Here is a 16089-nt window from a genome sequence, read left to right as displayed (position 1 = left end):
CTGAATGGGATCAAATGCAAGCAGATTCAGTTAGTTCATATTGGCATTGGGTCAGCATACAGATGGTAGGCTGTAGGACCTTTCTGTGTGTAGTGATGATCTATGTTCACAATTATACATATATACATAAATCAATTTTGTCAAGTGATGCAATTCCGTAAACATATCGAACTGTAGAAATTCCTTGCAAGTGGAACAAATTTTTAATGATTGAAAAATGTGCACAGAAGTCATGAAACCTGGATCATACGTGTTTTTCCATAGTAGCTGTACACAAACTTGAAAGGTACAAGTAGCACGGAATTATGTGGCTCAGCTCCACCTGTGTTCTTAATGACAACTGTGCCTCAGTACATGGTAATCGATGTCACTGTTCTGCATATAGTGACAGCCATGTATAGACATACCAACATGACAGCAGGTGCAAATCAATTTCCTATTGAGTGGCAGGTATGCACTGAAATGTTGATCAATTTTGCGTGATTGATTTTTGCAATTGTATTTCTGTTTCAATGATTCCAACATCCTTGCATTGTAAAAGACTTCAATGTGCATCTTATTATCAGACTTGGTTGTATTCTGCTCACGTGATTCTTTATGCATGGATATTTTCCCGATGTAACCAGGTGTATCTATTTGTACGTTACATGCGAAAGAAAGTCATAAAAGATGTTTAGTGTGTGTTTTGAAGAGGCTGCTCCCTTCTATTATACACAGTAATTCATGGAGCCATCAGCAGATCTGGCCAAATTGAGCAGCAGATTTTATACATCAATGCAACGTGTTCCGGCTTCTTCACTGGCTTGAATGTCATAAAGACATCAAGAGACCTCCTTGTTGGTGATATTAGCTCATCATTTAACTCCCAAAATTAAATTAAAAACAAATGAATAAAATGCTGTTACCTAAATCTCTTGCAATAGAATAAAGCATTGCTGGACAGATTTATTTTAAAGGATTTGTCTTTTGATTTGCGAAGTCAGGTTAGCATGTTTGAACACTTTTCATTCGTATGCTCACACAACCTTCTTCCTTCTTCCTTCTGACCTAGTAAACAAATATGAATGGCCAGCAAGTAAAGTTGCTAGTGCCTGCCTAGAGGAAGTTTATATTGGTGATATGAAACCGCCAAATATTTAGTGCTTAACCGGGCCCAAGATATTTATAATAAATCAAGTGCTTCCAATTGTTAAAATCCAGATTAAATCTGAATAAATCATGAAGCTTTTGTGTAGTCTGTTACGTAAATACTGGAAAAATATTCACGATGTAGGAACTGATGATATTTTAAATTCCACAGCACATTGTATTGTTTTCTGTGTAAGTCAGGCATTGGCAGCAGAACAGCCCGTTGTAAAGAGCCTGAGCTTGAAGTCATGGTAGCCTTTCTCATAATGAATCAGTTCATTTTTTTCTCTCTAGTTGCCAGTTCCATGCATTATGACTTTTGCATAAATTTTACTGTGTGCACCTCTACTTTATCATAATTTTCTTGTCAAGTTAGTCAAATATAAATTTTATCATCTCACAGCCAAAGGAAAATATTGCCAGAATTTGCATTAAATTGCAGAAGCAAGTCACTATGGAAAAAAAGCACTGTGCTTGTTAAACTGTGCTTTATTAAAAAAATCAATCATATCCCTTCCAATAGCTTTATAAATTTATCTTAACGATTAGATGACCCATAAAGGTAAATCTAAGCCCAGACCTATTTCTGAATTCCAGCTTTTGATCATCTATCTGTATGCTATGATGTCTGATTTGGTCTGATAAAGAGGGGCTAGATGTTTAGTTGTGTTGTAGGAGGTTTATATGTTGTTGCTGTTATAGTTGATGTAGGCCATGATGATAAACCCTGGCTGGCCTTATGTTTAGCAGATTTCAGACCGATATGCCTTTGTCTTTGATAGTTTGATTTAGCCCTGTAAACAGGAAAATTGTGGGGGTTGGTAACTAATTAAGGCTGAAGTGCTTCAGTCTCATCTGATGTCAGATTTGGCTTAATTTTGATTCAGTCTGTTGTCTAATAACCCGCTGGTGCAGAGTAACACACAGAAACTGTTGAAGGAACTCAGCAGGTCAGGCAAAATCTATAGAGGGAATAAATGGATGATGTTTCAGGCAGAGACCCTTCATCAGGACTGGGCTGCTCCTCACGGTAGATGCTTCCTGACCTGCTGAGTTCCTCCAACATTTTGTGTGTGCTGCTCTGGATTTGCAGCATTTGAGAAGTCTCTTGTGTTTATGATGGTGCACACAGTGTCCAAATTACAATTTTGTCTGAAATATCAGAGGGTGTTCAACATGCGAAGAATTGCTGGACACTCTTTATAGGAAAGGAAGTACCTAGAGGAGAATGAGTGCAGGAAAGCCATGAGTGGGGAAAGCCTCCTTCTACTCAAAGCTTTGTCAATGTCATTTCCCTCTCTCTGTTGTGACAGCAGAGAAGATTCCATTGGTGACACTAGATTGCATATTGTTGACTTTGCTGGGTTACTGATCCACTTGTAATTTTGTGTGTAAATCACACTAGGTTAAACCACTAGGTACAGAGAACCAATGCAATGTTACGTTTTGTAACTTCAAAAAATTAAGCTTATTCAAAGAAAATCATGGGAATCCAATAATATGGATGAAACTTTGAGTTTAATTTAAGCAAGGTGCACACGTATCACATGGTAGCAGGGTGATGGTTGCAATTAACTTGTTTTACATATAGCCCATAATTAATTAAACAAACAAGAACTCTTAATCACAAATATGTATACAAGATTATTCAAGTATTATTGAAATATAAAATACATAATATGTTGCACAGCAAAATATGGGAAAACATTAACAAGAAGACACCCCCCGCCCCTTGAATTACACCATAGAAATTGATAATAGGGAAATGATAAGGATCAGAAGGCTAAGTAGGTGGGAGATACAAAACGTGGAATGGTCTTGCCTCTCCCCAGACTATCAAGGCAGTGTAGGTGTCTTGTGCATCTGATGATGAGCAGTGAGTACGGAGGCCAAAATTTCCAAAGAGAAGATCATTGACAACTGCAGCCTGATGCGAGCAGAGCTGTGACGTAGCAATCCTCCTTATGATCACTAAGATCTCAGTTGCCTTCCATTCTTTGCTCTGGGACACTTTTAGATGTTTAGGGATATGTTCACTACAGATCCTGACATGGGTCAAGAAGGCAAATCATCACCCTTTCTCAACAATGCTTAGGCATGACTATAAAGCAAATACTTGACAATTTCTCTTCAAGTCAAGATCATACAAACATGAAACAATGATCTGTTATGAAGAAAAGCTAGATAAGGTAGATTTGTAAAACTGGTAAATTAATTTCTAATTTTCATGTGTACTGAGGCACAGTGAACAACTTTGCTTTGCATGCCATCTATAGGGTAGTACAAGGGAAAGGGCAGAATGCAGAATAAAGTGTTCCATTGAGAGAGAGAGTACAGGGCAGGCAGACAAGGTGAATCACAGATTCACAGGATTCAGATTTAACAGAGTAGACGTAATGAATAGACTTTCAGAGATCAGCGTGCAATGTGTCACTGTTCTGCAATGACATTTATCTACTGATGTACAGAAGAATGAGAGGGGACTAATTTGATAGCAATTTGTAACGTTTTGTCTTGTGGAAGAATTTATAGTTAGAGTGACTCAGTTGCGATAGAGTTAAGGTGATTTTTGTTTTCCTCTAAGAGGGTCATGAAGCTCTGGCCTCTCTTCCTGAAAGATTGGCGGAGATCGTCTTTATATGTTTTTAAGGCAGACGTAGATAAATTTTTGATAAGCAAAAGGGTGCAAGGTTATCATGGATAGACAGGAATTTAGAGTAGGGTAAATTGCACTCCAATCTGTCATCATCTTAATAATATAACAATCACAATCACAGCACGGAAACAGGCCATCTTGGCCCTCCTAGTCCGTGCCGAACCCTTAATCTCACCTAGTCCCACCTACCCGCACTCAGCCCATAACCCTCCACTCCTTTCCTGTCCATATACCTATCCAATTTTACCTTAAATGACACCACTGAACTGGCCTCTATTACTTCTACAGGAAGCTCATTCCACACAGCTATCACTCTTTGAGTAAAGAAATACCCCCTCATGTTTCCCTTAAACTTCTGCCCCCTAACTCTCAAATCATGTCCTCTAGTTTGAATCTCCCCTACTCTCAATGAAAACAGCCTGTTCACGTAAACTCTATCTATCCCTCTCAAAATTTTAAATACCTCGATCAAATCCCCCCTCAACCTTCTACGCTCCAATGAATAGAGACCTAACTTGTTCAACCTTTCTCTGTAACTTAATTGCTGAAACCCAGGTAACATCCTAGTAAATCGTCTCTCTAATTTATTGATATCTTTCCTATAATTCGGTGACCAGAACTGCACACAATATTCCAAATTTGGCCTTACCAATGCCTCGTACAACTTTAGCATTACATCCCAACTTCTGTACTCAATGCTTTGATTTATAAAGGCCAGCATTCCAAAAGCCCTCTTCACCACCCTATCTACATGAGACTCCACTTTCAGGGAACTATGCACAGTTATTCCTAGATCTTTCTGTTCCTCTGCATTCCTCAATGCCCTACCATTTACTCTGTATGTTCTATTTGGATTATTCCTGCCAAAATGTAGAACCTCACACTTCTCAGCATTAAACTCCATCTGCCAACGTTCCTCTAACCGGCATAAATCTCCCTGCAAGCTTTGAAAATCCACCTCATTATCCACAACACCTCCTACCTTAGTATCATCAGCATACTTACTAATCCAATTTACCACCCCATCATCCAGATCATTTATGTATATTACAAACAACATTGGGCCCAAAACAGATCCCTGAGGCACCCCGCTAGTCACCGGCCTCCATCCCGATAAACAATTATCCACCACTACTCTCTGGCATCTCCCATCTAGCCTCTGTTGAATCCATTTTATTACTCCAGCATTACTACCTAACGACTGAACCTTCTTAACTAACCTTCCATGTGGAACTTTGTCAAAGGCTTTGCTGAAGTCCATATAGACTACATCCACTGCCTTACCCTCGTCAACATTCCTCGTAACTTCTTCAAAAAATTCAATAAGGTTTGTCAAACATGACCTTCCAAGCACAAATCCATGCTGGCTACTTCTAATCAGATCCTGTCTATCCAGATAATTATAAATACTATCTCTAAGAATACTTTCCATTAATTTACCCACCACTGATGTCAAACTGATAGGTCTATAATTGCTAGGCTTCCTTCTAGAACCCTTTTTAAACAATGGAACCACATGAGCAATATGCCAATCCTCTGGCACAATCCCCGTTTCTAATGACATATTAAAGATCTCCGCCAGAGCTCCTGCTATTTCTACACAAACTTCCCTCAAGGTCCTGGGGAATATCCTGTCAGGACCCAGAGATTTATCCACTTTTAAATTTCTTAAAAGCGCCAGTACCTCCACCTCTTTAATTGTCATAGGTTCCATAACTTCCTTACTTGTTTCCCACACCTTAGACAATTCAATATCCTTCTCCTTAGTGAATACCGAAGAGAAGAAGTCATTCAAAATCTCTCCCATCTCCTTCGGTTCCACACATAGCTGACCACTCTGATTCTCTAAGGGGCCAATTTTATCCCTCACTATCCTCTTGCTTTTAATATAACTGTAGAAACCTTTCGGATTTACTTTCACCTTATTTGCCAAACCAACCTCATATCTTCTTTTAGCTTTTCTAATCTCTTTCTTAAGATTCCTTTTACGTTCTTTATATTCCTCGAGCAATTCCTTTACTCCATGCTGCCTATATCTATTGTAGACATCCCTCTTTTTCTGAACCAAATTTCTAATATCCCTTGAAAACCATAGTGCTCTCAAACCTTTAACCTTTCCTTTCACCCTAACAGGAACATAAAGATTCTGTACCCTCATAATTTCACCCTTAAATGACCTCCATTTCTCTATTACATCCTTCCCATAAAACAACTTGACCCAATCCACTCTCTCTAAATCCCTTTGCATCCCCTCAAAGTTAGCCTTTCTCCAATCAAAAATCTCAACTCTAGGTCCAGTCCTGTCCTTCTCCATAATTATATTGAAGCTAATGCTATTGTGATCACTGGACCCGAAGTGCTCCCCAACACATACATCTGTCAGCTGACCTATCAAATTCCCTAACAGGAGATCCAACACTGCCCCATCTCTAGTCGGTACTTCTACGTATTGTTGCAAAAAACTATCCTGCACACATTTCACAAACTCTAAACCATCCAGCCCTTTTACAGAATGAGCTTCCCAGTCTACGTGTGGAACATTAAAATCTCCCACAATCACCACCTTGTGTTTACTACAAATATCTGCTATCTCCTTACACATTTGCTCTTCCAACTCACGCTCCCCATTAGGTGGCCTATAATACACTCCTATCAGTGTTACTGCACCTTTCCCATTCTTCAATTCCACCCAAATTGTCTCCCTAGAGGAGCTCTCTAATCTATCCTTCCAAAGCACCGCCATAAGATTTTCTCGGACAAGCAATGCAACACCTCTTCCTCTGGCCCCTCCTACTCTATCACACCTGAAGCAATTAAATCCAGGAATATTTAGTTGCCAATCACACCCTTCCTGCAACCATGTTTCACTAATAGCTACAACATCATAATTCCAGGTATCAATCCATGCTTTAAACTCATCCACCTTTCTTACAATGCTCCTAGCATTAAAATAGATACATTTAAGATTCTCTCCATCTCCTCCTCTCTTTCCATCCCTAACAATGCATTCAAACAGAGTGAATGGTGAAGCAAGGTTGAAAATAGTATATTCCAATTGAATTGTCCTTGCAAACCCTTGGCACAGCATTAATAGTGATGTTTAGCATGTTTTTGTCAGTGTTTCCTCCATGAGATAGCCAAGCTGCTAGAAGCCTGCTGTCTAGAATGGAGGAAACTGCAATAAACTATACAATCTGGCCATCCTTGGGACTTCAGCTTCACTGTGAACTACCAAGTATCTGCTGGCAACAAACAATCCCCTGCATGAATTCAGTGTCTTCACAATTCCCCCTGACCTTCCCCTCTCTGAAGCAGAACATTCTGTCCTCAGTAATGGCCTCACCTTTGTTCCCTGCGCCCACACCACAGTGAGTTCCGTGCCTGCTATGATGCTGAGCTTTTCTGTCGTAGCCTCTGTCTCCGTGCCTACTTCTTTGGCAAAGGCTCTCCAGCCAGCACTGATAACCCCTGCTCCTTCTCTTCCTAGACACGTCGCTCTGGTGTTCTGCCTGCTCTGGATCTTTTCATTGCCAACTGCCAATGAAACATCAACCATCTTGACTTTACCACTCCTCTCTCTAATTCTATCCTCACTCCTTCTGAATGCATTACTCTCCAATCTCCATACTAATCCTAACCTCACCGTCAAAACCAACAGATAAGGGGGTGCTGTAGTAGTCTGGTGGAATGTTTCTCCAAGTCCAGCTTCTAACTCTCAGACAGCTCCTCTTACTTAACTCACTAAGGAGCACCAGGCCATTGTTACCCCCACCATCACTCCATCACTGACCTTATTATCTCTGGGGATCTCCCATCCATTGCCAACAACCTCATAGTTCCCTTATCCCACACTGCCTATTTCTACCTCCTACCCAAGTTCCCAAATCTGCCTGTCCTTTCTTACGTTACCGTCTTTGGATCTTTTCAATAACCTCAAGTTTCTTGGCTGCGATCATCTCATTTTCACCATAGACATTCAGTCCGTATACACCTCCACCTCCCATCTGGAGGGCATTAAAGCTCTTCACTTCTTTCCGGACAACAGACCCATCCAGATCCTCTCTGTTGTAATGAGAGTATTATTAAAAGTAAGTTAATACTAATTGGGAAGCTGTTGGTAGCAAGAGGCGGGATCCGGGGTTGGTGGGGTCTTTACTTCCCCTCTTTTTACTGCCAGTATGCATTGTATATGGTTCCTCCACCCAGGCCGCATGAGGTACCTGGAAGCCTCTGTACTGTAAATATCATTTGCCATCCCAGATAAAGATGCTCTTTTGGCCATCAAGTTGTCGAGTGTTTTTTTTGTAAAGTAGAAATTACCACACTCTCCACCACCACTCTCCACTGTTTGGTGGAACTGGTCCTCATTCTCAATAATTTGTCCTTCGGCTCCTTCCACTTCTTTCAAACCAAAGATGTAGCCATGGGCACTCGCATGGGTCCCAGCTATGCCTGCCTTTTTGTTGGCTCAGTGGAACAGTCTATGTTCAAAGCCTACACTGGTATCACTCCCCATGTTTTCCTACACTATATTGCTGACTGCATTGGTGCTGCTTCCTGCTCCCATGCTGAGCTTGTTGACTTCATCAACCTTGCCTCCAACTTGCACTCTGCCCTCAAATTTGCCAGGTCCGTTTCCATCAGTGTTTCTCTCCCCCTCCCCCCTCTCTTTCCCTCCCCCCTCTCTTTCCCTCCCCCCTCTCTTTCCCTCCTTCTCTCTTTCCCTCCCCCCACCTCTCTCTCCCTCTCCTTCTGTCTCTCCAGAGAGAGTTTATCTACTGATAACTTTTATAAACCCTCTGATTCCCACAGCTACCTGGACTATACCTCTTCCCACCTTGTCTCTTGTAAAAATGACATGCCATTCTCTCAGTTCCTCTGCCACTGCTACCTCTGCTCTCAAGATGAGACTTTCCATTCCAGAACTAATGAGGTGACATCCTCCTTCTAAGAAAGGGGCTTTCCTTCCTCCACCATCAATACTGCCCTCACCTGCACCTCTTCCATTTTGTACACGTCTGCCCTTACCCCATCCTCTTGCCACCCTATCAGGGCTGGTGTTTCTCTTGTCCTCACCTACCACCCCACTAGCCTCCACATCAGGCACATCTCCATTGAGATCCCTACACCAAGTACATCTTTTCCTGTCCCTACCTTTTGCTTTCCTACATAACTCCCTTGTCAAAACCTATGCTCTGACTACCAGAAAAAGCAGGACTTCCCAGTGGACACCCATTTTAATTCTACTTCCTATTCCCATTCTGACATGACAGTCCATGGCCTCCTTTACTGCCTCAATGAGGCCACTCTCAGGTTGGAGGAGCAACACCTCGTATTCCGTCTGGGCAGCCTCCAACCTGATGGCATAAGCATCGATTTCTCAAACTTCTGGTAATTGCCCCCCCCTTCACCTTATCTTGTTACCTGCCCAACACCACCCTCTGATGTTTCTCCCCCTTCCCTTTATTCCATGGGCTTCTGTCCTCTCCAATCAGATTCCTCCTATTCCTGCCCTTTATTTCTTTGACCCATCATCTTCCCAGTTCTTTACTTCACCCCTACCCTATCCCGGTTTCACATATCACCTATCACCTTGAACTTCTTCCTCCCCTCTCCCACCTTCCTTTTTTCCCCAGTTCTGATGAAGGGTCTCGGCCCAAAACATCTTCTGTTTACTCTTTTCCATAGATGCTGCCTGGTCTGCTGAGTTCCTCCAGCATTTTGTGCAAGTTGTTTGGATTTCCAATATCTGCAGATTTTCTTGTGGCTGCAATCAGCTAGATGTTTCTGCTAGTTGGCTGACAGGCAACACTAAGAATAACAGTGGTAGGATCATAAATACCTTCCTAAAGAGGGGAAGCTGAAGTAACTGCTGATACTTCCCCAAGGCATTCATCAGTGATCTTAGAAATCTGTTGGTGGGCTGATTTCTGGACTGCCATGATACTCCCAAAACCATGATGGTTTTCTAAAAGTACACTGGGATGAGGGAGAAGTATTATGTGAGAAATGGAATAAGGATCACCATCATCTTCAATGATTCTACTGGCCTGGGACTCTCTGGCAGCCAAAACCAATTATTGGCAGCTATTCTCACAGAGTGCTGAACCAATGGACACAATCCTGTGACACTCTCTCTTTGGGAAAGAAAAATGGAAAAAGAGGTGTTTTGGCATGATGCAACGCATTTCAGTCAAAAAAAAAGGAAAATGTTGGGAATATGATCAACTGGTCAGCCAGCACCTGTGGAAGGAGAAACATTGTTAACATTTAAAGCTGAAGATCTTTCTAGGAACTAGGAATAAGAGAATAATAAGGTAGTTTTAAGTTGTACTGAAGATGGAGGTGGGTGGATAAGACAAAGCAAAAATCTGTGTTAGGGTGAAGCTGTAGTTGCCATGGAGATAAGTTGTGGAACTTATGTAGTGAAATCAATTAATGGAAACAGCTGGAGGGTATTAATACAGACAAAGAAAGCATAATATGTTACAAATGACAGGATAGTGGAATGTGACCAGAGAGACTAGGCTATGGAAATAGAAGTGTGTGTGTGTGTGTGTGTGTGTGTATGCGTGTGTGCGCACGCACATGTGATAGTGATCATCTCTAGTTTTAAAGCTAGAAGTGAGTTAGATGTGAGTTGGGTGTTTGAGTTTCAGAGTAGTACTAAGTGTGTGAGGGATTGATCATGAAACTGAATAAAGGAAGTCTAAAGCACAGATTGTTTTTGAGGTAATCAAATGGGAGCTGGGAGTTATTGAGCTCTCCATTGACTTTCATAAAATGTTCTACTATTTAACCAATGTCCTGAATGACACCTTGGTGATATTGCTGTTGAGTGTGTCCTTCTTACATCACTGTTTCTTGATGGGTAGATTGCTGGACTTCCAAGCATAGAGAATTCCCTCTTTCTTATCCAGGAGTGGGCTGCTCTCTACTTTTCCTTGGTTACTGGGAAATTTCTTAATTTTTATTATGACTTCTATTTAGGAGGTATTTCAGCGGCAGAAACCCATTGAATTTCACTCTATAATTAAGTGCTAACGTGATAAATAGTGTGAAGTAGCTTCCATAATGCCACAATCTACACATTGATTTTAGAGCATGAATTTTATTTGATACCTGTGTCTCATCATCTTGGTGTGGTTTAAATGTGTATCATTCTTTCAGAGCATATCACCAACACAGTCCCTGCTAAACTAATCTTACATCATGTTTCACCATTTGCTCAATAAATAATTCACTCTCTTATCAATAAATGGTTTACAGAACCATCCTGAGGCAACATTATTTCATTATAAAATACATTTTGAGAGCATGTACCATTCCCAGAAGTCCATGCACAGAGTATTTCTTAAAGGGAATAATTGTTGACCTCTGGAACTTTCAATTACCTGTTCGAACAACTTCAATAACTGTGCCTTAAAGGAGTTCGTCCTGAATATTGAATCATTTGACTTTCTCTTTAAGAACCTTCAGCTTCTGACACAGTGTAGTTATTGCAGATGAAGCCCAGAGCGTAAGAGTCTATTTATTGTAACATAAATTAAAATGCTAAATTTAGATGGTGTGTTTAAGGAAATAAATCTTTATCTGATTAAGATAAGGAAAAGAATCAAATTATTTTGTGTTATTAAGGAATTAAGAATTAGAATCTGAAGTCATGTGGCTACATCTATGTTCAATTATTGTTTTTTGTAGTAATAAACTCTCTGGCAAATGTCCAGATATTGAGCTGGCTTTCCAAGTAGGGACCAGATAATCCTCCCCAAATGTTTGTTTGTGATAAATCTGGCCCCGAGACCTTTTTTTTCCAATTTTCTTTACTCACAGAATCATGCTGCAGTGTGCAAGGTTAATTACCGCTTAAAAAATAATATGATAGAAGTTCACAAAGATAGGCAAATGCCAGTCAGGAGGTACAGTATTTTGCCTCCAACTTTAGAATCAATGAAGATGCTCAGAAGTACCAGCCAAAAATATCTTACTTTGTTATAGCCAATGCTGTTTATTTCTGCTGCAGGATGTTACAACTATGCAATTCTGTGCCAATAAACTGGACAAGAAAGATTTTTTTGGAAAGTCAGATCCTTTCATGGTCTTTTATCGAAGCAATGAAGATGGAACGTAAGTATAATATTTAGCTTGTGTTTTTTTTTAAAAAAAGGAAAAAATAGCGAATAATCTTGGATGATTTTGCATCTGGTTCTGGCAATTAATTAAAGAACTTTTAAATATTATGAGGGGAAGGAATTTGAGACCAGTGTGATGTACCTCACCAGATTTTCAAAAGACACATGTTCTAATAGCTATTTGAAGATGTTGAATAATAGCAAAGTGGTCTTTCTGGAATTGGAGATAAACATTGCCTGTGACGTGTAAAATCATTCAAGGCCAGGCATTATTAACCTTTTGCTGTATACCAGCAAAGGTAGCTTGCTACAGGGTTGTCAAACAATATCAATAGAATTTGGAGTATATGTTAGTTTGGTGGGTAAAATATCTAGGTCACATGGGAAATGGAACAGAGATGTAAATTAATTTCAAGAAGTGCAAATATTATGGTTGTATCATGTTTCTGTTATTCATTCTTTGGGGCTTTTTTGTTTGGTGGATGTCTGCAAAGAGTAAGAATTTCAGGTTGTATACTGTATACATTCTCTGATATTAAATTGGACCATTAAGCTGCTAATTGGAACAATCTTTGCTGAGAACCTGATAACAGATGCACATGCAAAACAAGCCAAAAATTAATCATGATTGAATCCAACTTGGTGTCCAAAAGGACAAATGTTTTCTGTTGCAATTGCATCTAAATCAAGACATTATCTATTTCAAAGAGCAATATAAATCTATACTATTGTTCTAGAATGCAATTAGAAATAAAGTCTTTCTCCATAAATGCTTTTGGGGAATAACATGAAGGAATGTGTAACTTGGTCTTTCTTTAACATCATGTAGATAATGAAATTTAGTACATGTCTTGCAAGGTAAGGCATGCTCTTATTTCAAGAGAGTGTTTGTGACACTTTTGGCATAATGTGCACAGCTTTCTAAAACTTTCCACAGGAAATAATTATATTGGTTGCTTTGACAGTTTGGAATTCATTTTTATTTGTGTTTCTAGCTTCACAATTTGCCATAAAACGGAGGTGGTGAAAAATACATTGAATCCCGTGTGGCAGCAGTTTTGCATTCCTGTGCGGGCTCTCTGCAACGGTGACTACGATAGGTAGGTTTCTAGAAACCTTTATGTGCATAGGAAAATGAGTAATGAGTTATAAATAACTCCGTGGAAAGGCATCTACAGGACAAGTAAGCATTTTTGAAAAATGAAGATTAAAAATACCATAGTTCCATTGGACTGGTTACCCTGTTGTCATCTGCCAACATGTTCCAGATATCTGCAGTCACTCAAACAGTAATGCATGATGGGATGTGCTGGAGGTCAGATGCCAGCCTATCTGACCTCCCACTGGGCCATGGATTTAGTGACAAGCGCTGGGTTGTTTTGTGAACCAATGTGCTGGATTGCCACTGATGCAAAAATGTAAGTTTATTATTGTGGTTAATGTTTTAATTCATTCAAGTACTTGCAATTAAAATAGTATTTTTTTTCAACTATTTCTAAATGCCTCTGATCATCACAATGGAAAAAGCCTTCACACCACATGAAAGCCATGGAGGCAGTCCATGGCTGGAGACTCAGTTAAAGCCAAAGAAGTCTGACTTGGCGTCTGTGGGTAACGGTAGCCTCCAGGACATCGGGAGGTGTGTGGGCACAAAAGTATAATGCAACCTAGGATAGATTTCAGGTAGAACGAAGGATGATTTTTGATCAAGCTCAGCAGAGTAGCTGTTTGAACTGGGTACTCGGTTGACATGTCTGGCACAGCCTCATTAATTTGAATGGTGTTCATTTAAAAGCTCTTATTTTTGTTACTTTAGTTAATGATGAGATTTTAATGCATTCAGATTAATTGCTCTTTAAATAGTTATTTATAGTTCTTGAAATTATTCATCCATTTTTAGATGTGTCTGATCATCAGAGAGCTTGGTGAATGGAGAAGACCTTCCAGTGGCTCGCATGTCTTGAGGGAAGTCCATGGAGAGGGTCTCGGTTTGAGCCACTGGGGGTCTAATTACTTTGGGGGGTTGGGGGCGTTCTTTGTGGAACGGCTTGGCAGTGGAGGCTTGATTAGGAGCTATGTGAATGCAAAAAGTTAATGCAACTTCAAGATTTTCACAGGAGGCAGGCAGAAGGCAGGTCCATATCAAGGAAAACCCAGCCCATTGTGTATGGTTAGCAAAAAAAGTTAGAACAAGGAACATAGCACAGCATAGGAACACACTTTCAGGAAACTGTGTAATCGCATTCCAGGTACTCTGTAACCAAAGCGCATAAGAGTCCTGCCGTTTATTGCAGGCTGAATACCACGAGTCAGGTTTCCTTTAACTTCCTTCCATTTTTTTTTGCTGTTGAGGAGATAAGGACAGACGGTGACAAACAGCAGGTTGCTGAGATCTTAAACTCTTTTCGTACAAAGCAATTAACCAAATTATATTGTGCGTCATTTACGATTGTACATGAATCTCATCTTTCTGAGGTAGCAGATTAAAATTCAGAGGTGGTAGCATGAAATTGTTTCCATTTTTCAATCTTCAGCACTTTTGGTATATCACCGACCAGGGAAGGATTGTGATAATGAGATTGCGTTCTGCTGCTTGAATTGATCACCTAGCCAGAATCTTTGCAAACAGATTTTGTGTTCATTAGTTCAACAAAAGGAATGAGATAATTTCTGCAGCTATCAGTGTTAGAACACATTTTTGCTACTTTGTGAAGATTATTATTAATTCTAAACAAATATTCATTGGTAACATTAATGGGAAATATCCATGTAAATGTCAATCAGGTAACTTATGAATAATATATTCTTAAGAAGCTTTTAAAATAACACATTATTAAAAATCAAGCTTCTCTCTCACTGTGATTGCATTTGAGTTTCTGAAACTTAACTCAATTTTCATGAAAATCAAACAAACTTTGAAGCAATGGGATTTTAATTCCCAACTATTTATTGCATGCAATCTTGAGAAATCACATTCATAAATGAGGCTTTCCATGTGGCAGATGATACTTCATCAGAAATTCACAGCAATATCTCACAACCTTGTCTGTTAAAACTGTTAGAATATTGTCCTGATTTCTTGAAAGCCAAATCTTTTCCCTCCAATCACTTCAATTACCTTGAACTTTCCATTCGAGGGTTGGAATGTGTCAGTGATAAATGTGGTGCAAATAGTGTGGAAATTTTGCAAAATTTTCATTGACGAAGTGACTCATAATGGTACGAGTGAGTAGACCATAAGAGCATAACTGCAACATGTTTAGTAGTTAAGACATAGGAGCAAAATTAGGCTATTTGGCAATTGAGTCTGCTCTGCTGTTCCATCATGGCTGATTTATTATCCCTCTTAACAGCATCCCTGTACCTTCTCCCTGTAATTTTGACACCCTTACTAATAAATAACATATCAACTTCCACTTTAAATATACCCAATGACTGGGCCTCCACAGCTGACCACACTCTGGCTTTCAAAGTTGATTGCAGCTACATCAAATTATAAACATCTGTTTCCAACATCAGAAAAAAAGTAACCTGTTGACTGAGTCCTAAAAATATTAGTGTTGGTGTTTATTTATTAGGGAAGGCTGAGAACATTTCAGGTTTAGAATTAATGTAATTGAAATTAAAATGCAATACATTTCAGTCAAATAGGTATTGGATTAATATAGCTGGAATTATTTAAGGACTATTTACTTGTCTCTGATTTTACAGTCAGAATGAGATACATCCAAATAAAATGGTAAAATATTATATGGATCCTAGTGTAGATACCCATTTTCATCAGCTCTGCCATTAAGCAGCAGTTTGGCCAGGAATTAACGGAAAAACGGTACGTAGGATCAAACAGACCCGCAGGTTTGTATGTGGTGACACATATATCCTCTGATCATAAGTTTTACTTTGTACTTAATCACTTGCTTTTACCTTACCATTAAATTAATGTGGATCAATTCCAGTATTTATCTACAGTCCACTTCAAAGTATCAATTCTGTTCAAGGGATGCTCAATACGAAAGTGGTAAAGAGGGAAATGCACAACAATATGAGCTGGTGAAGATGAAGTGCCGTTAGCAAAGTTAAATTGCCCATGGCACAGCAATAGTGGTGGGTTGGAGATATGTCTCAACCAAAGACAGACAGACAGACATACTTTATTGATCCCAAGGGAAATTG

At 39.7% G+C, this 16089-nt stretch overlaps 1 protein-coding gene across 1 annotated transcript in view; it reads left to right on the top strand.

Moving 5' to 3' along the window:
* The window catches only part of LOC132381139 (copine-8-like), a 660843-nt gene that overhangs the window by 334380 nt on the left and 310374 nt on the right, over positions 1-16089 (top strand). Inside the window, exons 9-10 of the mRNA XM_059950410.1 lie at positions 11808-11911; positions 12912-13016. Of these exons, the coding sequence (XP_059806393.1) occupies positions 11808-11911; positions 12912-13016 (209 nt within the window). The remainder of the gene's footprint in view (positions 1-11807; positions 11912-12911; positions 13017-16089) is intronic.

The sequence above is a fragment of the Hypanus sabinus genome, chromosome 25 (genome assembly GCF_030144855.1).
Source record: "Hypanus sabinus isolate sHypSab1 chromosome 25, sHypSab1.hap1, whole genome shotgun sequence".
Lineage (NCBI taxonomy): Eukaryota > Metazoa > Chordata > Chondrichthyes > Myliobatiformes > Dasyatidae > Hypanus > Hypanus sabinus.
The sequence above is the reverse complement of the archived record's forward strand: the minus strand, read 5'-3'. Positions and strand labels throughout refer to the sequence as shown.